This window comes from Harpegnathos saltator, unplaced genomic scaffold, assembly GCF_003227715.2.
Source record: "Harpegnathos saltator strain DR-91 unplaced genomic scaffold, Hsal_v8.6 scaffold240, whole genome shotgun sequence".
Classification (NCBI taxonomy): domain Eukaryota; kingdom Metazoa; phylum Arthropoda; class Insecta; order Hymenoptera; family Formicidae; genus Harpegnathos; species Harpegnathos saltator.
Window position 1 is genome coordinate 712,543 of NW_020230029.1, and position 23,648 is coordinate 736,190.

Genomic DNA, 23,648 nt, shown 5'->3' on the forward strand with positions numbered 1-23,648 from the left:
ATGGGGAAACCTTATTCCCCCGGAGCCAATATTGAACTGAACTGAACTGAACTGCTAGGTTAAGCCAGCGGCACACGGTGCTTGTTTTCGTGCTGGATTGCTTGCTGGATGAAAATACTGCGTTGTAATTGGTACATTTCCGAAGATGGATGGAAATGCACCAATCAGAACGCAGTATTTTCATCCAGCAAGCAATCCAGCACAAAAACAAGCACCGTGTGCCGCTGGCTTTAGACTACTTTTAACTTGTTTGCTATAAAATCATTTAATAAGATTACGAGAAAAGATCACGTGTAGGTTAACTGTTTAATGTGTAATATAATCGGCTAATTCATTGTTAACCTTAATCGCAAGCCTGCAACATATAGTACAGCAATTTTAAAAGTGATCCTGACAAACCAACAACCGACGAAAAATAAATGCGAACATTTGCATTCATATTCGTTGTTCATTTATTTCTTTTAGCTGGATATATTCAAAAAACTGCTGCAGAATATTAAGAATAAACAAATTAATCAATCACAGTTGAGAACATACAGTCATATACAGTCACCACTATGTTTTCAACTATGATTGGTAGATTTGCTCATTGTTTATGTCTACTGCTTAAGTTCTGTGTGTTATATACATATCTACTTTAACATAAACTATAGAACACAGGTTTGATTATATCACAAAATATTTACTCAATCACATATCAAGCGATAATTGTCGGTAAAAATATATAAAATATAGCTCCTGCAATAACAATAGAAAATCCATTATTTTTATTAGTTCCAAGGTGCCCGCTACGAGCCGCTATTATCTTTAGTAAACTCCAGAAGTCATATATATATATATATATATGTATGTATATATATAGTATGACTACTCTCCATTTTCAAATAGTGATATGTACAACTCGATGCGGTGAATTCAACATTTTTAATTTTCAATAGCATAATTAACAGTGATTATATTTTTTAATAACATAATATACCATTTTTTGTTGTACTGTATGATAATTACCGTGTTTTTGTGTGCAACAGCTATCAATAATATATGTTCTATGAGGAAACATGTTGGTCTTACACAGATATAATTAAATAAAAAATAACGATATATATCTAAAAACAAAGAAATATAAGATAAAAAGAAGAATAAAAACGAGTAAGTTAAAATAGAATTAGAACGAGAAATTTCTAGTATTTAACTTATTATTAAAAAGTTTATTACAAATTAGGTTATATATGATGTGAAGGAATTTACCAATAACAAAATATGGATAATACCGAATTGTTATTCTTTGACACATTCTCCCACGACATTTCAGAGGTTTGTTTACATATGATTAATAATAATAACAAATCATTAAATCTTAAATCTTTATATTTTTTTTATTCTTAGGAATTAAATTTGGATTTGGTACAATTCCCTAAGCCTGTTTATATTAGTGAAGTAAGAATAATACCATTAGGTGCACGTGTACAAGCAGACTTTCCAGGAGGAGTACGTCTTGGGTAATGGATAAAAACTTTACTTTTTATACTATTATATTTCAAAATTTTCTATCTATAAATTTTATTATATCTATAAAATCTATCAATTTAGATTCTGAGGACTTATTGTTCTTTTTAAATTAATTGTGGATATCTAGGATTGATAAAAAGGATCTTTCTTTACAGAGCAACTAATCCTTCTCAATTTGAAATTGAGTTTTTTGTAAACGATCTCAGTAAGCCTGGAGCATCTACTTTTGAGTCTCTGGGTGGTTTGGAATATAAGCAGAACATTCATATCCAGCTGGAATGTGAACGAAAACAAATACCAACTGATGGATTAGTGCTAAGAGGATGGTATACCACAATAACATTAGCAGTGTATGGTACTCTGACAAAGTCGCTGAACAATCCACAAGAGATCAACAATTCAACAGCTGGATCTACTGCTTGTGTCAGTGCTCTGGAAGAAAATCCTAAAAGTGCTGCTCAGACTCCTTCAGAACAGCAACCTGAGTGGTATTATGAGAACCAGCACCAAACAAATTCATCAGTAAGAGATTCATTAATGATTTAGTAATATGATTAAGTCTATCCAAACTATTTCGTACATGGCATAAATATCTATAAACATTGTAAAAATGTCTGAAAGATACTGAGTATTTGGTAAACTTCAGAGACATGAAAATATTTGATACATCTAAAAGATGCTTTAGATTATTAAGACCTTAGCAATTTAAAATATTTTTTAGAGATTCTATTTTTTAAAAGCATTTTCTGTACTTAAAACTTAAAGTTTGACTGCATAATTTTATTATTAACAACAGGAAACCTGTGTTGCTGCAACTCCACCACCACCAGTTCAACCAATTCAAGTTGTAGAACCATCCAGGTCTACTGCATCAGACACCGAAAAGCCAGAATCAGGACAATGGGAAGAGGAGGCAGCCAGCAATACAGCCGAAAAGTCATCGAAACGACCGGCCTCTCCTCCTACGGAATCCTTGATTTCTCTGAGTCCCGAGTCTATTTCTGCCGAAGAAGAAGAAGCAGAACAACAAGAAGCAGCTGAGCCTGAGACTGGCGAGCCGTTTGAGCCTATATTATCAGACGAAGACATAATGACTGATGATGTGCCGTCTACGGCCGAATTCGAGTGTGAAACCGCGCAAATCGATGAGATCTACGCATTGATGCCGCCTGATTTGCTCAATCTAGAGAAACCAAGCAATCTGGAGGATCCTAATGTAAATCACGAAACTTTATTGAAAATCAGAGAGATCCTTCAGCCCTTGTCTAAATCAGTCTCGCACTTTCACAACGCGTCTGGTCAAGAGAAAGAAACGTTTGTCCACAATTGCGAATCTCTGTGTGTCATATTAGGTCCATTCTACTACAGTACAGACAATGTCAATGACTTGACCAACATCGTCAATGCTGGCTTAGACATGGAACTTGCTAGAGCCCAACCGCAACCTGCGTACAAGGTGCGACATGTAAAGGTGGGAGTGCGTTTAGCGGAAGCTCTCTGTCGATTATCCATCGGTCCGGAAATTCTATTGAAAGTCGAGGCGCCGTCCAAGTTGTTGTCTCTTTGTATGCGTGAGAATGTGGCTCTGCCAGTGAAACTTTCCGCTCTGCGAGCTCTTGACGCCGCACTAATCAGTCCGGTGATTGTACAGGAGTTCCTAAATCCAAAGATTAATCTGTATAGAAACACATTAACGATGTTGGATACGGTGAAGTTAGCCAGACTAAAATACGCCCTGAGCTCGCTCCTCCGCAAAGTCCACGTTTACGAATATTTGGAAGAGACAAAAGAGTTTGACGAGCTCGGTTTGGCCGAGCTGATAAATGCCTATGTTTGCGCGCCGACATTGATGGCGCAGCCTAAACGCCAGCTGCCGGCCGGTGCTCAGATAGAATTCGAGCGAGAACGTACTCGCAATCCTCGCGCTCATCTAGTAGCCTATTTTGAGTACCACAAATTAGCCCATCACTTCTTGCTGACTTTGTCCTCACCGAATTGCGACTTGAAAGTGATCAAACTGATCCGTCGCTTCCTCCTACATCTTTCAGATACGAAGGAAGGCCTGTTCTACTTACTGAAGGAGGCCGAGGTGGTACGGTTGATGTTAAAGGCTCTAAAATACGAATTACCAGGCGCTGGTTCCATCTTAGCGTGGCGTCTTCAAGTCGCGCAGTGTTTGATTCACTTGAGACAGACGCCGGACGATTGGATGACTCTGAAACGTCTGCACTCTTTTCTCGTCTCTCCTGATGGCTTACGCGCCATTCTCAAGGTAATACCGTTAGGCGACTATATGGACATACTGATCCCCTATTTGTCGGATCCCAATCTCTGCGAGTTTGCTGTCGAAGTAATCTCCGCTATCGTCCGTTACTCCGACCGTGTAGAGATCTTGCAGAACCGTGCGGAATTGATACTAGATAAGGCTCGCGAGCATGCCGTTCTCAGGGACGTGACATCGTACTTGACGACCGCGGCTCAAGCCTCTCACTGGGACTACAGTGATGTCTCGTCGCTAGTGACGATTATTAGGAAGAGCGCAGAGAAAGCTGCGTCTCTGCCTGGTCAACTGATCACCGCATGCAGGATCTTGCATTATCTCATCTTTCCATCGAACAACGATGTCGATCCCATGGAACCCTATGTCGAGCTCAAATACAGGAATGCTCTGACACAGCTCTTCGCTGCTGACGGTCTGACTGCCCTAGTTGCCGTGATGGCGAATGTATCTGAATTTTACGAACAGCCTTTTCTTCATCGTGCAGCCTTGACTGGTCGCAGGGGTATGGCATTGGTCGCCCTCTTGCTGCCCTGTGTAAAGTTGACCAGGGCGCTGTTGGAGAGGCTTGTCAAATGCATGGCGACGGACTTTAAGGATCTGACGGCCGTCGTTCCGTTGTTGGGTGTCTATTCTTTGATCGAGGCCGTGCCACCAAATTTGATTGTGCGAACTCTGTCCGAAGAGATTGTAGGCACACTGCTGGTATTCACCCAAGCCGTTGACTCTGATGGCTCCGGCAACGTGGCTAAATCCTTATGGACTCAGATGTTGGGCGAAGTCTTGAAGATGGTCTCGCTCAGTCCTTGCAATTTCGTGCCGGGTCTGAAACTGCTGACACGCCTATTACCGCCTGTTTTGACACCGCGAGAGACTGCTACTGAGGACGCGGCAAGAGTTCTGGGTTTGAGGAAGCTCTGGTCCGCACATCTGCAAGCACAAGCCACGAATCTCACGGAAACTCTACGATTGCTCTGCGCCAGTTGGAACGGAGAAGTTTTGCTTCTTTTGTCCACGGTTTGCAAGCAGTTGAGCGACTTGGCGGCGCCAACAGCTCTCTTAGTTGGGAGATGTCTGTTGGATGGTATCTTAGCAGCTACTCCTCAGAATAACGTTCCTGTTCTCGCCCTAATCAGCGATTTAGCCAGACACGCGCCCATGAAGGCTACCTTATTAACTCTGACGAGTCCTGCATCCAGAGCACAAGTGAAATCCGACCAGAAGTATCCACCGGTCATCGAGATGATGTGTTCCACTCTGAAGAACAGCAATGAAGTTCGTGTACAATATGAAATCCTCAGTATCTTCGAGACCTTATGCGACTGTAATCTAAGCCTCGTGCAAGAAGACAACGAGCCGTTTGAGAAGAAACTGACGCATTCAGTACCTAGCAAGGAACCTTTACTATCCATTCTCGCGGCTCTGATCGAAATCTTAGCCACCAGTACGAAATACCAGCTGGATGTGATAGAGAGCACTCTGCACGTTCTTCTGTCTCTCATCGGTCACAACTACGGTCTGTATCACGTGAAGAGTTGCCTGGAGAACAATCCTGGTGCCTTACGCGCGTTGTTGGATCATGTGTCTACTTTAGAAAATCCCGAGATATGTTCGCTTGTTGATCTGACCATAACCTTTTTGGAGAATTTGATTGCTTCCGATTCAGAGAGACGATCCCTGCATCTACGCACACAACAATTAGCTTCTTTGATCTCCTGGGAGAGGAACGATCATCCCATAGAGAAACTGAAGCGCGCGGAGGAGCTAGTGGAGACTTTGAAAGCCGAAGAGAGAGAGGAGAAGGAACCTATCCCGGAGATGTTGGAACCGCTATTGCCTACTCCAGAAGCTCTGCTAAATCAATTCTCGCAAAGATGTGCTGGAACAATCAATGATAGTCCAACCCAGTTCACGAAATTCTCATTTGTGACAGCCAGTCAAATACAAACTGAGAATACGGTGGACTTGATGGCACTTGCCGCTGAATTATTGCCCGCTGACTTTAATTTGTTGGCGGAGGCGCAGAATTTGTGCTCTAAAGCACCTCCCGATGATGCCACTCAACCTCTGCAATCGAAACCCCAGGATGAGGAACAAGAAAGCAGAACAGAGAAGCAGAGCTCTCCAATAGCCAAATCAAAACAGCCGTTTGGTAAGATTTTTAACATTTTTCTAGATCTCAACGGATTTTCATCGGTCATTTTCCGTTTTATATTATTTAACTACTTTGTTATTCTAGTGACACCGGTACGAGGTCGAAATCAATTCACCAACTCATTGCGAGGTGGTCCAGTGGGTGGAGGAGTGGGTAGAGGAGCTGATCCTTTCCGATCCAGACCACCTAATACTTCGAGACCACCATCTCTTCATGTGGACGAGTTCGTAGCGTTGGAAACATGCGGCGCTCAACCAACGGGTCCCACTGGTTACAATAAGCTTAGCATACGTGGAACATGTCCACCGCGCGCTATCAATAGTGGAACCAGAAGTCGACCGTGGGCGCAGGAAACTCGTCCTCCGTATCTTCGTTAATTTACTCTTCCTGTTTGCTCCCAGTTCTTATTCTTCCTCAAATTGCATGAAAATATCTAAATAATGCTATAAAATAATTCAAGAAGCCATCTAATAAATTCCTGACAAGGTAAAATTGTTAAAAGAAAATTAATTTACCAAAGAAATTCATGTGTTATATTCTTTATAGAAATAATATTTTTTAATATGTTACAAATTATTTTCTTCAATTTTTTTTTGCCATTTAGAGAATGTTTCTTCAAATCTATAGACGTTGTTTTCTAAGCTTCTCAATTTCCGTAATTTGCCTTTACCCTACAAAGAAAGTATATGTATTATTATATGTATATATTTTGAATATATTTTTTTAATTTATCAAGATTTTTTAAAATATTTACTACACATTACTTTAAATAAAATAAGTAAAAAATAGAAGAATTAATAAAAAGATGAATAAAATAAAATGTTTTCTCTCTTTCTTCTATTAGAAAAATAAGTAATTTATTTTAATACTACTGTATATTTACGTTTGTACGTATATTAACCTTTTTCTTTTAGTGTTGCTATTTTTCTTGTAGGCTATTAAAAATGTTTTGTTTACTTATAAGTATATCTTTACTGCACCATATTTCCCTATAAAGATATAACTAATACAAATTTATATATATATTCTACACACCTTTGGTTTCCGCATATTTGGTATCTTTTTTGAAAATTCCTTCAATATTTTGATAGTTTGTTCATTAGGTTTTATTTTATTCATCACCATGTAATCCATCACGAACAAGAGGCATCCTAAATTGTTCTTAATACAAGCTGTTTTGAGAAGAGCAGTCATGATTATAACATTGGGTTTATAACCGAAAGCTTCTATTCCTTCCAAAAATTCTTTGAAGTCGTAATATTCTTGACAAGCAAGTGCCAGAACTCCAAACGTCATCACGTTTGGACGGAGCGACTTCTTTTCTGTTATTTGTATCACCTCCTAAATTATAAAGTAGCATCATGTGATAATTAAGCGATAATATATTATGTTAATCTATAAATCCTTACCTTTGCAGCTTTATATTCAAATCGTATACTACGCCTCTTGATAAGCATATTATAAAAATCAATATCTAACTGAATATTTTTCTCATCTGCAATTTTCAGCAGCAAGTTTTCAGCAGTCACTGTATTCGGAATTAAATCTAACAACAACGTAATCGTTTTGGCATCTGGTTTAACATCATCAGAGGCCATTCGATTTAAAAATCCTTCAATGCCACCAAATAAAATTAGGCGATTGTTCATAAACGTATTATTTAAGTTTATTGATGCTTCCTGTGGAAGGTTCTGCTCATTTGTTGCAACAAGAGAATGTTGTGTAACATTTTGTTGTTCTGTCCTGGTCAATAGCAATAACGTGCTCACAATGGGTGGTGATGATAACAAATCTGGCTTGACACCTTCCTTCAACAAGATTTTAGTTGATTCATATCCAGGGAGAAGAACATTGTCAATTTTCACATTTCCCAATTTGCTATCTCTTATTGTTCTTAGAAGCAGATTATATGTAGTCAAAGAGCGCTTGACTTTCCAACGATACATTAAGTGCCATACTGTCAGAGCATGTCTCAGACCATTCTCCTTATCTGTAATTGCAGCATGAAATAACGAGTTAAAAGTGCAATCTCCTATACCAATACGATTGTCCATCATCTCATCTACTAATCGAAACGCTTCACCAATTTGATTATGCCAACTGTATGCTTTTATCATGACATTGTAGTGAGTCTGATTTAGCAGAATTTGCTTTTCGTATATTGACTGTCGTAGATTGTTTAAATGCTCCAAAGCCAACTCTTTATTACTCGACATGGCACATGCATTGAACAAACAAGTGTAAGTAGCCTCGTTTGGTTTTAAATCACGTTTCTTTAACTTGTTATATAAACTAAAGCATTTCTTTAGATCACCCTGCATAGAGAGAGCTCGCATCAGAAGGTTGTACATATATACAGTAGGTTTGTCTCGGTTTTCCTTCACCAAATCAAGCACTTTCAGAGCAGAGTCAATGTCTTTTTTGGACAAATATGACTTAATCATTTGTCCATATTGGCCTATACTGGGTTTTAGTCGATGTGGAATACAAGCTTCAGTATCCTCAAATTTCTCTTGCTCCTGCTCAAACTCATCCATTTTAACATTTTCAAACTTCCTGCCTGAGATATCTCCAAAAACATTGGCACTCTTAGGCATCTCATGAGTACAAAAATTGACCATTGGTGGTTGCAATCTGAGTTGTAGATACTCATTCTTGACTGCGTTGCAATGTAATACAAGAGCTTAAAAGAATTAATTTTTTTATTTTGTTTGCACTGTTAAGTCTAATTTTGAGCTTAAACAGATAATTGGACATGGAAGAAGGCAGAATATTATTAATGCTATATATTTGTTATTTATTATTTACTTACGTTGCTTTTTGTAAATAAATTGATTCAAATCATCGATATAACCTACATTTTTTAACCTAAATGATTGGCAAAGTTTTCGACAAATCATTCTGTAATTATAGATAATTGTATTTGGAAAATTTATTTGTTTTAATGTAATTAATCCCACTTATTCTTACAGAAAATGTCAATTTCCAGTATTTGGAATTACTTCTTATTTTTCTCATGTTCAGAGCTCCAGGGCCAGAGCACAGACTTTCGCATAAAGCCAGCGGCACACGGTGCTTGTTTTCGTGCTGGTTTGCTCGCTGGATGAAAATATTGCGTTCTGATTGGTGCATTTCCATCCATCTTCGGAAATGTACCAATCAGAACGCAGTATTTTCATCCAGCAAGCAATCCAGCACGAAAACAAGCACCGTGTGCCGCTGGCTTAATACACAACGTATAAGAGAATCAACCAATCAAAGTTCTCCATTTCTGTCCTGAGAAGGGAAATGAAGAAAACTAATTGGTTTATTCTCTTATGTGTTATGTATTATGTGTTATGCAAAAGCCTGTTGCTGGATTCACACTGCATCCGACGTACATCGTACGACGCTCCGCAACCAATCAAAAAGCAGGATTTTACTTCGTATTATCGGATAGCTTGGCTGTCCGTCATCGTCCGATGTCGGACGAAATGTTGGTCATGATTCAACATTTGTCGTACGATAACGCATGGCATGAAGGGCAATCTGGACAAAATTGGGAAAAGATGGTATACCTTACTCATCTTAATATATTATAAAGTTTATGTTATTAGAGTTGTCGATAGACAGAATAAAGTTTTGTTACTTAGTTTGAGACATTTTAGCACACAAGACATTTTAGCATACAAGACATTTTTTCATGTCAGACTTTTTTCATACAAGACATTTCTTATGGTCGGAAAGTAGGCGATAAAGTAGAGTTAACAATAGTGAAGAAAAATATTACACATATATATATTACACATATCTTGTTGACCGTACATAACTACGCTTATGCGTATTTTTTGCTGTCATGAGTCTGTGCCATTGGCTGTCACTAGACGATTGCGCATTCGACCTGCGCAGATAAGGAAAGAAAACTTCCCCGATATCTTGCCTCTCTCACCGTTCTGCCAAACCCGCTACGCTCAGTCTATTATATATGTCTATGGAATAAATAAATATCAATTCTAACTTTTTAGGTTATGCGCATATTACTATTAAACCAGCGGCACACGGTGCTTGTTTTCATGCTGGATTGCTTGCTGGATGAAAATACTGCGTTCTGATTGGTGCATTTCCGAAGATGGATGGAAATGCACCAATCAGAACCATGAAGACCGCCAAAACATGGCGGCGGTGTGTGTTTGTAGTGCGTACGTGAGTATCCGATGCGTGTGTAGTAATGCTGTACTGTAAGTATGTGATACCTGATGTGTCTACACTGATGTGTCGTATCTACTGCTATTTATATTAGTAAAACTGCAAATATATAAACGAGATAATGCCAAGTACATGTTGCATTGTTAATTGCAATAATACGAATAAAAAAGGATATCACTTATTTAAATAAGTAGAATACATTTATATATAATAAATGTTCGAGGTTTGTAATATGTGAGGGTTATCTTGCAATTAAACATTGTTAATATTATTAATATTATGTTAATATTATTAATATTATTAATATTAGAGTGTATTCACTTACAAAAACAACGAAAGATAGAAATCCTGCAAGTAACAGACACAAATTTACAAAATTAATATTACTTAATAACACATAAGTTGCATTTTATTCTTTATATATATGTAAAAAATATTAATACAAATACTTTGACATATTTTGAATTGTATATATTCAATTTAATTTTAACCTTTACCAAACACTTAGATTAGCAACACCTTATTAATACACACATCTTTAAATGATATTCTTTCTTGTTCGTATTTTTGAAATTTACAATACTTATTCGGCATTATCTCGTTTGTAGATTTGCAGTTTTACTAACATAAATAGTAGTAGACACATCAAGTGTCACATACGCACTACCACGCACTACTACATACGCATCGGGTATTCACATACACACTACAAACACACACCGCCGCCATGCTTGGCGGTCTTCATGGCCGAACCGGAAAATGGGCAGGACACAGCTCTTTTGAGAAGTTAGCAATCTAGTATAGTATAGACATCTGTGACTATTACAAGAATAATCTATTGTGATTGGTCTATTTTTATTCTTATTGCCTGTTGCCTGGCATTGTGCAAGGGGCTTAAGGACCAATAGTTAAACCAGCGGCACACGATGCTTGTTTTCGTGCTGGATTGCTTGCTGGATGAAAATACTGCGTTCTGATTGGTGCATTTCCGTCCATCTTCGGAAATGTACCAATCAGAACGCAGTATTTTCATCCAGCAAGCAATCAAGCACGAAAACAAGCACCGTGTGCCGCTAGCTTTACTAAGCGCTCAGTGAGCATTTTGTTTTCTGAACACAATCTTTGTATGAAAAAAGGTTATGTTTGTTTTGTTCGATTTGTTCAAAGTGGAAAGACGAACTGTGAAATAATTTTAGTGCAATAAGAATATGAATCATTTAACATTAAACTAGGATTTTTCTATAAAAGAATTAATCTAATTATTCTATTTGATGACATAATTGTCTATTTTAGTCGACAAAGTCTAACAGCATCTCTCCTGAGCGCTTTAACCTCAAATTTGTCTCGTCACACGACAAGTAATTTCGAAATGCCTCACGATAAGAAAACCACTCGACGAAGTCGCTCTCGTGATCGTGATCGGGAACGTGAGCGCGATCGAGAGCGACGTGATCGCCGGCGCAGCAGAAGTCGATCAAAAGACCGTAAGAAGGACAGAAAGCGATCTAGATCAAGGGAACGATCTCGAGAGCGAGATAGATCACGCGAGCGTGACAGATCGCGAGAGAGGGATCGCGATCGTTCGAGGGAACGTAGAGATGTCAAGGACAGATCCAAAGATGACAAGAAACGAAAGAGTCCTGTACTTATCAATGAAGATGATTTAAAGAAGGACCTGAAGAACGATGTCAAAAAGGATGAGGAAGAGGCAGAAGATAACATTAAACTTGTACCAAAAAAAGAGCCATTGAGTTTGGAAGAACTGTTAGCCAAAAAGAAGGCAGAAGAGGAAGCTCGGGCTAAGCCAAAATTTCTCAGTAAGGAAGAACGTGCTGCTTTAGCATTGGAGAAACGTCAAAAAGAAGTTGAAGCAATAAGAAAACAACAGGAGGAAGAACGCAAATCCTTATTTCACAATGATAATATCAGCAAAGAGAGAGAATGGGATGATAGAGACAGGTATCTCATTTATATATTTCTATTTGTATTTTCTAATTTCTTCTAAGTGCTTCTAAAACTTAATTTAGTTTAAAAATATATTCTGTTCTAAGAAAGTTTTATATTTATAGTAGGAGAAGAGATACACAGCGGTCGCGCGAGGACGAGATTAAAGATAAGGATAAGGAAAAAGAAGTAGAGGCCATTAAGGAACGATATTTAGGTCTGGTGAAAAAAAAGCGTCGGGTCAGAAGACTAAATGATCGTAAGTTTGTTTTTGACTGGGATACTTCCGAGGACACATCTGTGGATTATAACAACATTTACAAGGAACGACACCAGGTGCAATTCTTTGGTAGAGGTAATCTGGCAGGCATTGACATTAAGGCGCAGAAACGGGACCAGAGCAAGTTCTATGGTGAATTGTTGGAGAAAAGACGTACAGAGGCTGAAAAGGAACAAGAAAAGTAAGTTTTGTCATCAAACAATTAATAAAAATATAATCATTGAAATAAAAATATAAGAGAACCTCATCTTTAACATAAGTATTTATGACATTTTTTTCTGTGTTTATAATATAAAGTATTTGTAGTATAATATGAAGTATTTGAGTATAATATAAAATATAATATAAATTATAAAATATAAAATATTTGAGTATTTTTTATATATTCAAGCTAATTAAAATGTTTCTACTTACACTTGAATATTGGAGATAGTATATCTTCTGCATCTTTTTCTGTTCTTATATTTTCAAGAATGAGATTAAAAAAAGTAAAACGAAAAGAAGAGAAGCAAAAGTGGGATGACCGACACTGGTCTGAAAAAGCGCTAAACGAAATGACTGAACGCGACTGGCGTATTTTCCGTGAGGATTACAACATCACGATCAAGGGTGGTCGCATTCCTGATCCTATACGATCTTGGAAGGAGTCTGGCTTCCCCAAAGAAATTCTCGACATTATCGATAAGGTCGGCTATAAAGATCTCACTCCTATTCAGCGACAGGCGATTCCCATCGGTCTGCAGAATCGTGATATTATTGGTGTTGCGGAGACTGGTTCGGGTAAAACACTGGCGTTCTTAATTCCATTGCTACTATGGATCACCAGTCTACCAAAGATTGAACGACTCGAGGAGGCAGATCAAGGACCCTATAGTATTATTTTGGCACCTACACGGTACTGATTGCTTCTTTCTTTGGTCTTATTCTTTCGTGGATTATTCTTAACACTTATTTTGCATATGCATTGTAGTGAATTAGCACAGCAGATAGAAGAAGAAACTAACAAATTCGGACAACCATTAGGCATTCGGACTGTCGTAGTAGTGGGTGGTCTCTCGAGAGAGGAGCAAGGTTTCAGATTGAGGATGGGTTGTGAGGTATGTCTCTGCCATTGAATTATCAATGTCGGATTTCATCATTTCTACAAATTACATAATGTGGAATCAACAACTACTGACAAATTCAAAGTGTTGAATTAATTATTTTTCTTTCTAGATTGTCATCGCCACACCTGGGCGTTTGATAGACGTTTTGGAAAACCGGTATCTCGTATTGAACCAATGTACTTACATTGTGCTGGACGAGGCTGACAGGATGATAGATATGGGTTTTGAACCAGGTGTATAAGTCGAGAACACGTAATCTATTTTACAATTTCTAAATCATATGATTTAATATAACAAATATAATTATTTTAGATGTTCAAAAAATTTTGGAGTATATGCCTGTGACGAATCTAAAACCGGATAATGAAGATGCGGAGAACGAAGAAAAACTTTTGGCCAACTACAATACAAAGAAGAAGTACAGACAAGTAAGAAAAATCTTCAAGTTAGTTATATGTGCTTCTCCATTGCTAAATATCGAATAGTGTAAATTTCATCGAGTCTTATTCAATCTAATTTTCTTCAATAAAATCACAAATTGCCTAATGCTCGTATGCTTGCATTTTCCAGACAGTGATGTTTACTGCTACGATGCCTCCTGCTGTGGAACGGTTAGCTAGAACTTATTTACGAAGACCAGCGGTCGTGTACATCGGTAGTGTTGGCAAACCTACCGAGCGTACCGAGCAGATAGTTCATATTATGGGCGAGGCCGATAAACGAAAGAAACTAATGGAGATACTCAGCAGAGGTGTCGAACCACCTGTTATCATATTCGTTAATCAGAAGAAGGGTGCAGATGTCTTGGCGAGAGGTTTGGAGAAATTAGGAGTATGTATTTTGCTTTCCCCCTGTAACTTACTCGAATATTTGTGACGTTGGTTATATTTAAAAAGTACGAAGACAAACTGTTCATGGCCATCTAATATGTCGTTTTCATTTTAGTACAATGCCTGCACCTTGCACGGTGGTAAGGGTCAGGAGCAGCGAGAGTACGCTTTGGCGTCACTCAAAAGTGGTAGCAAGGATATTCTTGTGGCCACTGACGTTGCTGGACGTGGTATCGACATTAAGGATGTATCAATGGTCATCAACTATGATATGGCTAAGACTATCGAAGGTGATCATTTATATCGTACTTTTTACATTTCATATTTTTTTTATGCAATTGACATCAGTACCATAATACTGATAGTACTCCAAGATTGAATTTTTTTTAGTTATTTAGCAAAAGTATATTCGTTAAAATTTATTATTCCTATCTGTAGTTATTGTCACAGAAGTATAGAGTTAACTTTTCACAGAAGACATTTCTATCAATTAGAAATTAATTAACTTTATAACTTACTTTGTCTTATCTTTTCATTATTTACAGACTACACACACAGAATCGGTCGAACCGGTCGTGCTGGCAAAGCTGGTCTTGCCATTTCCTTTTGTACGAAGGATGATAGCCACCTATTTTACGATCTTAAACAAACTATTCTCGCCAGTCCGATATCTACTTGTCCACCGGAGCTTCTTAACCATCCTGACGCGCAGCATAAGCCTGGAACCGTAGTTACGAAGAAACGACGGGAAGAAAAGATATTTGCTTGAATTCTCTCGACACTACGTACTTTTTCGACATGTTTGACTTATGGGCCAAGAATTCGAAGTTCCGAAAGATATGAAAGGGTAATTTCATAGATACGAATAATCGATCAGATTTGCAGTTGGTGAACAGAAGCAGCGGTAAACTGTAAAATAATTGTAAACCAGTCTGGATATCCATTGGTATCACACCATCTTTGTTAAGAAAATGTCAACATCAGACTTGACAGACATTAAGTCTTTTTATTTTGAAATTTTTATTTCGCACAATACAAAATTTCGAAACCTCGATAATCGATTTTGATATTTTAGAAATGCTCCTTATATTAAGAAAACTGGCCCAGGACTTTGTGCACAGTGAAAGTCAATATGAATATTAATGATGTAAATAATTATTTACAGTGTGAGTATACAATAAAGTTATACACGACGATGGATCATGTTTATAATAAATAACTATCTCTACAACTATGCAAGTGGTGCGGATGGCATTACGTAGTTGTCATCGGCTTTGCACTCGTCTTCCCACTTGGTCGATATTATCGGCTGAAATATCTCCACGTACCTATCGAGAGGACACACGACGGTGCATCCAGGTATCGTCAACGAGTACGGCTCGTGGACCGTTGTGTTTCGTAGAAATATCTACGATAGAAATATTCACAGATCAATCGTTGAAATTCATAATTTTACTGTGAAGATTGATAATTTCGTCAATGAAACAATAACCCGATGAATTAACCGGCGAATGAAATCTGTAGTTGAAAAATTGCAAAATATGGAAAACATTCAATATTTATAATCATTTATTATATAAAGTTCTTCTAAGATTCTCATTATATTTTTAATTTTTCCAATATTGAAGAACATTCAAAATGACAAAATTCGTCAGAGCAACTAAACTTAGAAATTTGATTTGACTGATGAAGAGAGTTCTAATCGCTCACCTGAACGTTCCATTCGCCCTCGTTCTCATGCAGTTCTATCATTATCATAATGTTATAGTGCGGTAACTGATTGTGCCAAATGTGCATTGTGTTCATCAAATCGACGATAGTGCTATCGTGACCAACGAACATGAACATTTTTCTTTGCTCAGGCTTTAAAGTGCCTTTTTTCTTTGCCAACATGTCGCTGGTGAACTTCTTCAACATGGGGCCGCCTTTCAATTTGCGAAACTCGTTATTGTACGTGTTAAATTGCATGGAGTACAAGGTCAGAGGTATCAACTTATCAGGATAATAATCTTTCGTCCATTCCGGCAGAGTCAAGTTCATTGCTTTCTGCAACAGTAATATGATTGCGATTACTATACAATAAATCGAAAACTAATGATTTATAAATTGATTACAGTTGATGAGAGCTAGCGAAGTTACTATTACGGAATTAGTTTATATATATATATAAAGACTGAAATGTCTTTTAAATTCCAGTTCATTAATTTTTTTATTAAACACTGAAATCGGTTGATAACCACATCCAGCAGTGACTCACATGACAAACTCTTAGCGAGTAAACAGATATGTATGACAACCACTTATATAATCATTAGAACTTGACTACTGACTGCAATCAACGAAGTGATTAAACCGATAACGTATCTGCTAACAATTCAAAATGTTTTACCTCAGCTACTAAAGTAGCATAGAACGAACTCACGTCATCTGCATTAGCAATTGGCATGCCCGTAAAGTTCGTGAGCTCCTCGAACAATACTTTATTATTCTCATATACTGTCTGGACTTCTGGCAAGTCGTTCACCGAATTGCGTAGCTGAGTATACTTTGGACATGTATTCCACACTAACATAAGCTGAAAAATACACACTGTATTTATATTTCGATAAAAATTTCGGCAAAAAAGAAATTCTCCATCCAATTGCTGGTCTATAGAATCATGACGTCAGAAATCGATCGGCATATCACATGACTTATTCTTGCAGTGATACGACTTTGGTGATATCGAATCGTCTAGACAGATGTTTACAGAGTCTTACCGTGTACTTAAGTACTTTACCGTGTCTTCCGATTGTTCTTGATAGAACAGTACGACTGGTTGCCAAGGTAGATCGGATTTGAACGATTGTTCCTTATTAGGCTTCCATAAAGCAGCAGCTTCTAACATGGCTGACATTTTCGTACGACCTACGTACGTACTTTGCAGATAGAATATATTGGGACTATATGAAGTTCCTAAGAAGCCATCGTAACGTTCTCGCAAAAACAGTCCTTGATTATATTGATTTAGTCTTCCTTCCTATCACAATTAATAGTGATTAAATTCATTTCATACAATGGACTTGGTTCGAGGAAAAGAATAATAAAACACTTACATTTGTTAATTGACCCCAGCCATAAGGTTCCATGGGATTCTTGATATAAGGATCGTTGTGATAAGTAGTTTCAGGTGCTCTCTCGCCATGTCTTGTTACCTACAAGCAGAAAAATTTCACACGCGAATATTAATTTTTTCTCGAAATCAAGAAACCATTAGATTACATTATATAATATAAATAATCCATAACGTAATATGGTGGCATTCGATAACGCGTAAAAAAATACATGCACACACATACACACAAGGTACCCAATTGTATACACTTTGTATGTACAATTGGGTGGAATGTAGAATAAATTAAGATAAAGAAAAAAGTCCCATACCGTTTTGCGACATTATATAAGTTATTAGTTATAGAAGTCGGATAAATGAGGTCGCACCGAGGTGGTAGGAGAGGAACATTTAGGTCGTTTCTCGGCCTAATTGTTCTAGCAACTGTTGTCGGTGCACGGCGGGGGGAAGCATATCGCGCCACTACACATGTGCTTATCTCGCCGCACTCTCGCCTAAGATATGGTCACATCGATATGGCCGCTAAATATTCGCAATTACAACTGCAAGATCATTTTATGAGAGATGGCAGAAATAGCTCATGTTGAAGCCGTAATAAATTGTGATAAAAAAAATTGAAAGATCTTAGTAAAAAAAATTGAAAGATCTTCCGATTTTCTTCTTATCACAAAACTTGTTATAGTTTCAATATGAACCACTTCTGCTGTCTCATAAAATGACCTTATAACTGCGAATACGAGCTAGACACACATGTAGTGGTGTGATGTCCTTCCTTTTGTTATATGTCAGTAACAGTTGCTAGAACGACTAGGCTGCGCAGTCCGAGGACGACTCCTTTGTGAAATGCTCCTCCTTTACTTCTTTGTGCTCGCTCATTCATTCGACTTATATAATTAATAACTTGACAATTATTGCGAATATCGCAAAATGATATAGGACTTTGTTCGTCTTAATCCACTGTACACTCTCATGAGCTGTGGCACAATTGTTCTGGGACACCCTGTATATATCCGATAAATAAGATTCTATTTGACGAGCTGATTTAATAATGAAAATCTAGGTCAGCATTTGTTTTAAATAAAATTGAAGTGAGAAAAATATGTACAGAGGATTGTCATTCCCGTGATAATGTTAATTCTGAAACAAATACAATTTAACTGTTCGTCCGACTTTACAATGAGAGTTGCTAACTTTGAAGATAATGACTATGAGGTAGTATGAATTGATAAGACGCGATCGAAAAGATCTCGTTTAGATCTCTTCTTTACCTAAAAATATATCTTATATTAATCTTATTTGATACCGATAACGAAAAATTCATGAATAATTGAGATGTAAATTGTTTGATCATCATAAATTATTAAAAGTGTTTAATATAATTTATTTTTAATGTGTGAAAAACTGTTATCTTAAGGAGAAACTGTTATCTTAATGAACGAGATAACGATATATGTATATTAATCATGAGTAAAAAATATTAAATTAGGAAATTGAAATAAAAACAGAGTTTAGCGTTAAAATATGAAATAAATGAAAAAATGAAGTCAATAGCGGAATCATACGCTGTATCTCTATGTAAAAAGTATCATTTATCTTAAATTACAATTATCTTTGAGTCCGTTTTTGTTTCTTATTTATCTGTTAAACTTTCAGTTTATGAATAGCAAAAACTTACAAATATTGATGACATTTCTACACGAATTTAATACATGTATATACCACTATGATAAGTCGCAAAGTATCCTTTTTCATCTCAGGTTCTGCCGAGTCTTTTTTTTCCGTAACTTTGGAAAACAATGGCGTTCCTAAAATACGAAGATTCTGATTATCAAAAGTTACTGAATGTACAAAGGAAACAATAAATTTAATAAAGTGTAAATATTATACACCATCCCAAACGATCAATATACAATCATTGGAAGTAAGAAATCGTGCGAAATATGCATCAGATACCGCTGCGAATTAATCGCTAAACAAAGCCATATCTCATCAACAATATTAACTACTTTAATGTCAGTTTGGAAAAAAATCCACGTTACATCCTGAAGTGCATTTAATTAAAATGTAACACAATACAGCCCATGGAAAGAAGAAAATAAAAATATTTACCTATCGCTGTTGTCAATAGCACGAGAAGATGCAGTGCCGGAAGAATCATTTTAAATTAATCGTAGACCAGGAAGATTGGCTGATTGATTGATTGGCTCGCAAATAGAGCGGCATTGACTGGAGGACACGTGGAGTTGTATACACGATCATACACTGAGAGAATCGGCGACACGTGCGCGCAGATAAAGTCGCGCATTCCCACTCTGCAAAAAACGATTCGCATTAAGCATTTGCAAAGTTTCCCGATAATTACTGTAACGGCGCATGAAGTCATGACAAATTAAAGCTTATTGCGAGTATTTTCCTCATCTATGTCTCTCTTTTCCCCTTGTTTCTCTGTCTCTCTTTTTCCATTTTCTTACGTTATTACTCTTCTAATAAAACCCCACCTGCATGCCATAATAACGCTTCAATAATTGCTATTATAATTTCATGTTGCGCAAGAAGAAACAATTATGTAATGATGTATACGATGTCTCAAGTCGAATTTTGTGTAATATGCATGTGCATATTACATAAGACTCGTACGTGCGTCTACGATTTGAATCTTGACAACATGCAACGTGAAATTTTCCACATATTAAGCATTATTTATTGAACTGCCTTAGGCGTTTTTTTTCAGTGTTGCAATTTTTCACGACTGACTTTACATTCTTACAAAACATATGTCTCAAAACAAGCGTTCGTCTCACCTCGCAAGATAATGTTAGATCTTTTTAAAGCTAGTATAATTCCCGTGACACACACATACGATATATGTATTCTCGTAAGAAACGAAGAGCGAAAATAACACAAAAGAAGAGTTTTTTCCTACTTCTGCACACACAGCATTCGATACATGAAAAAGATTCCCGCAGTGAAAACACGGTGTGTCGTGTATTCCGGGACTTGCATGTAAGTCGTGTAAGTTTATCGCAAAATGTACGGCTGAAAAATTACAGGCAATGATCATAAATAAAACATTGACGATAACGATTTAATATTACAAGTGTGTAAGATCATTATGAAGGACATCGACATGCGCATGCCACGGTTATAGAACACAGACGTACGATAGTCGATTGACGAATGAATCTGTCTTGGAAAACCTAATTACACGTTATATTTCGGAAATATGAGAGAGTTATTTTGCAATCAATTTCCGATGAAAATTGTCTCCGTTGTTTTCCGCGTTCTGAATCGTCAAATGAAGATCACAAGCCAGAGAACATTGGCCACGAGAACGCCGTCAGATCATCAGTTGTTTTTCAGCGGATCACCAGGACGACGAAGAAGACATAGCGAGACGCTTGCTCGTCAACACGGCATAGATCTATCGCGTCAGCGTCTTTTCGTTTGTACCCAGGCTTCATGCGAGCAAATAGTCGTGGCGCTGAAACGCGCGTTCATGTCTCCCGGGAACCTGAAATCGCCTCAGCCGTGGATCATGCAGGCGAGGCCGGCCAAGCGGCGGTTACCAAGCACCGGAAGTCCCGGCGCAAGAAACCGAAGAACGCTGCCGGTGACACCAAAGTGCGTTTTCCATATAGCTCTCACGCGGATTTTTCTTCTGTTTGCGTTTATAATTTTGTCCGCAACGAGTCATTGTCATTTTTCCAGCAAAATCTAAACTAAAAGTTAAAAAACATCTTCAACCTCAAGATGGGTTTTTCAAAATTGAATTCTTCACGAGAAATGTTAATTGGTTCGCCTGTAATTCAACTATTTCTGTATCTTTCGAGGTGAAAGGAACGACGAATGCCTGCAACGAATTGCGGAAAGAAATACACAAGTCTTATGCCTTGCCGACAATGCCGACGACACCGTCCTACTCGATGACAACGATACAAAATCAGACTAGTTCAACTACGACCATGCGACCTCGATCTCTCTATACCGCACATAATTATCATCCTCAATCCGAGGATGCCAATTTTCAAGTACCTAAATCTTGAACATTATTAATACTAATCTATTTTTATCTTATTTTAAATCTAAGACACAATTTTGTAACAAGAATATTTAAATATATGAAATAAAATAACAGAATACACGAATTTAAAGAAAATGGTTAAAAAAATAATTTAAAATTAATCTGAACACATTAATTAAAAAAAAATAAATATTAATAGAAAATACAGAGAACAATAAAAAATGAATCTCTAGAATCTGAAATACTATAATAAATACTTTAATAGAACTTTTAAGATCTTGTGTCTTTTGCACTCTAATATTTATACAATTTTTCTATAAAATGAACGATTGGTGGGGTTTCTAGAATGCGTCGAGTATAAGTCGTTTATCAGGACTATATATGATATAAATAGAAATTCATTATCATGCTACTTTATGCGTCTGATCACTGACCTTTTTCACTCGGAACGATCTTATCAGCGATACGGTGAGCTGTCTAAATATTTTGAGCCTCCGGCGGATCAATGGAGCAGCTTGGGTGGCACAGCAACTACAGCATACTCGGGATCGGCGGCAATTTGGCGACAGGCCAGGAAGTCGATCTCGGGCGGGCCTTATTATACGACCGAGGAGTCCTCCATTTACACTGAGAACTGGAGAGAGCATGATGCCGCCGATGCCAGTGTAGGTGGCATCGTCGCAACCCCTCACGGCACTATATCTTTACGACTGCACAATAGAATACGCGTAGACATGACCATCGACCGTGCCGTTAGAGTCATCAATTTCAAGGTGATTCCCTGTAAAGGCATACTATATTAATATAAGAATCTTCATATTAAAAGAATCTTAATTTCATTCATTCATTACTAGTACGATAAAGTCTTCGTAGAGAAAGTATGAAAAAATGAATGCAACCAACATCGGATTTCCTGGATTATTTAATCCGAGATTTCTTAATATAATAGCACCGTTGACCATCACGGCATCCAACGTGTTAAAAATAAAAATTAAGCGTACAATGCCAATTGATTAAATTTAAATGTATGTGTCGTCTCTTGCAGAATAACACAGTTCTGTCATTGAGCGGCCGCGGAGCAGACGCCGCCTTGTTACATCCGAACGGCAGGATATATCAGTATGGATCACGAGTGGAGATCGTCGCGCATGATACACACGGCAACAATAAGTTAGTCTAGGTTTTCTCCATGCTTAAGCGATCGCTTTAATTTCGGCCGACCTGCTTCTCCTCTCAGGTACGCGAAGATGTGGTATAAAGGAGTTAGTTTCACGTCAGAGCAATGTGCGCTCGTCTATCTGGTTGATACGGCTGGGACTAGGACCACCACAGATTCCTTCTCGGACATGAGTCAGGTTTCAGATTAGCGCATATTCAAACAAAGATTATAAATTCTCTTTGGATTTACAGATATCTGAGTATTTGATTAAGTCGTTTGATTAGTCGTTCAAATTGTTCCCCTTTTTACATGGTTATATGAATATTTTTAACAAGAAACATTTTCCTTTATCGAATACTTCGACCTATATATAAATATTTGTGGAAAATTATAGCAGACTTACTGTGGCTTGACTTACAGGATTTCTCGCTGAATGTCTTCTACACGGGTTCCCGTTATGGACCGGCATGGCTGCAGGAAGCCGCGGGACATCTCAGTATGGCTGAGTACTGGCAAACGGAAGAAGGCGTTGAGAATTGGATTATCAACAACGTCAGAGTATCCCAAACTCCAGATGGTCTCGTCAGGTATTCGCGTTTCGTTCGTTATGACCTAAGAATTTCAAAATCAAAAGATTAGTCGAGTGGTATCATTATAATAAATTAAGACTTAGAAAGAAACAGAATAGCGTCATCAAAGTTTCGGAATGTTTTCAACAGTATGTAAATTAGATAAAATATTTGTATTCTTTAACAATATTAAAAGATCTAATTTCATCCATAATTTTAAATATTTTTATCAAATCTGTTATGCAATAGGATTGCACGGAACAGTAACAAATATCAACTACGTACATCGCCCAGCAACGGTACGGCATCCGTGACTACGCCCTTCTTACACTGCACCGCTTCCTTGGGCCAAACTTCTTCGCATCTATTCGTGCGTCGTGGCGAGCGCCGCATGCACTACGACGGTACCAGTTTTATCGTGAGGAATGCGGGACATAGTGCTGGCTTTGACGATAATAATCAGTTGAAGGTTTACTAGAAGAGAGCCTCGCGGATATTGT

General features: G+C 37.6%; 5 protein-coding genes across 9 annotated transcripts; 3 read left to right on the forward strand and 2 right to left on the reverse strand.

The window, feature by feature from the left end:
- Nucleotides 1–1,222: 1,222 nt before the first annotated feature.
- Nucleotides 1,223–6,464, forward strand: vir (VIR_N domain-containing protein). Its single transcript, XM_025298808.1, has 5 exons — nt 1,223–1,314; nt 1,387–1,499; nt 1,665–2,031; nt 2,306–5,939; nt 6,027–6,464. The coding sequence occupies exons 1-5, from the start codon at nt 1,261–1,263 to the stop codon at nt 6,317–6,319; spliced, it is 4,461 nt and encodes a 1,486-aa protein (XP_025154593.1). The 5' UTR covers nt 1,223–1,260; the 3' UTR covers nt 6,320–6,464.
- Nucleotides 6,453–9,004, reverse strand: LOC105186107 (pentatricopeptide repeat-containing protein 1, mitochondrial). The gene is made up of 4 exons (XM_011146089.3): nt 8,755–9,004; nt 7,352–8,625; nt 6,978–7,283; nt 6,453–6,613 (listed from the first exon to the last, which is right to left on the reverse strand). Exons 1-4 carry the CDS (start codon nt 8,840–8,842, stop codon nt 6,509–6,511), a joined length of 1,773 nt encoding a protein of 590 aa, XP_011144391.1. The 5' UTR covers nt 8,843–9,004; the 3' UTR covers nt 6,453–6,508.
- Nucleotides 9,005–10,600: 1,596 nt separating this feature from the next.
- Nucleotides 10,601–15,220, forward strand: LOC105186110 (probable ATP-dependent RNA helicase DDX23). 2 transcript variants are annotated; one of them, XM_025298797.1, is made up of 10 exons: nt 10,601–10,913; nt 11,421–12,086; nt 12,197–12,532; nt 12,824–13,246; nt 13,322–13,448; nt 13,567–13,690; nt 13,770–13,885; nt 14,028–14,288; nt 14,403–14,577; nt 14,833–15,220. In XM_025298797.1, the coding sequence occupies exons 1-10, from the start codon at nt 10,855–10,857 to the stop codon at nt 15,054–15,056; spliced, it is 2,511 nt and encodes an 836-aa protein (XP_025154582.1). In that variant the 5' UTR covers nt 10,601–10,854; the 3' UTR covers nt 15,057–15,220. The 2 variants fall into 2 exon arrangements, with proteins under 2 accessions (XP_025154582.1, XP_025154583.1); XM_025298798.1 differs by lacking the exon at nt 10,601–10,913 and adding an exon at nt 11,247–11,263 and having other exon boundaries at nt 14,833–15,056.
- A 204-nt stretch (nt 15,221–15,424) lies between these two features.
- Nucleotides 15,425–23,168, reverse strand: LOC105186109 (venom acid phosphatase Acph-1). Of its 4 annotated transcripts, none has more exons than XM_025298799.1 (9): nt 22,998–23,168; nt 21,855–22,201; nt 19,509–19,711; nt 19,119–19,204; nt 17,383–17,481; nt 17,067–17,306; nt 16,677–16,862; nt 15,998–16,333; nt 15,425–15,695 (listed from the first exon to the last, which is right to left on the reverse strand). In XM_025298799.1, the coding sequence occupies exons 3-9, from the start codon at nt 19,555–19,557 to the stop codon at nt 15,519–15,521; spliced, it is 1,173 nt and encodes a 390-aa protein (XP_025154584.1). In that variant the 5' UTR covers nt 19,558–19,711; nt 21,855–22,201; nt 22,998–23,168; the 3' UTR covers nt 15,425–15,518. The 4 variants fall into 4 exon arrangements, with proteins under 4 accessions (XP_025154584.1, XP_011144395.1, XP_019698349.1 ...); XM_011146093.3 differs by having other exon boundaries at nt 22,983–23,116; XM_019842790.2 differs by lacking the exons at nt 21,855–22,201; nt 22,998–23,168 and having other exon boundaries at nt 19,075–19,204; nt 19,509–19,613.
- On the forward strand, nt 19,724–23,645 carry fest (wurstfest). Its single transcript, XM_011146194.3, has 7 exons — nt 19,724–21,020; nt 21,230–21,427; nt 21,882–22,193; nt 22,466–22,590; nt 22,658–22,775; nt 23,000–23,166; nt 23,398–23,645. Exons 1-7 carry the CDS (start codon nt 20,859–20,861, stop codon nt 23,624–23,626), a joined length of 1,311 nt encoding a protein of 436 aa, XP_011144496.2. The 5' UTR covers nt 19,724–20,858; the 3' UTR covers nt 23,627–23,645.
- The last annotated feature ends 3 nt before the right edge of the window (nt 23,646–23,648 follow it).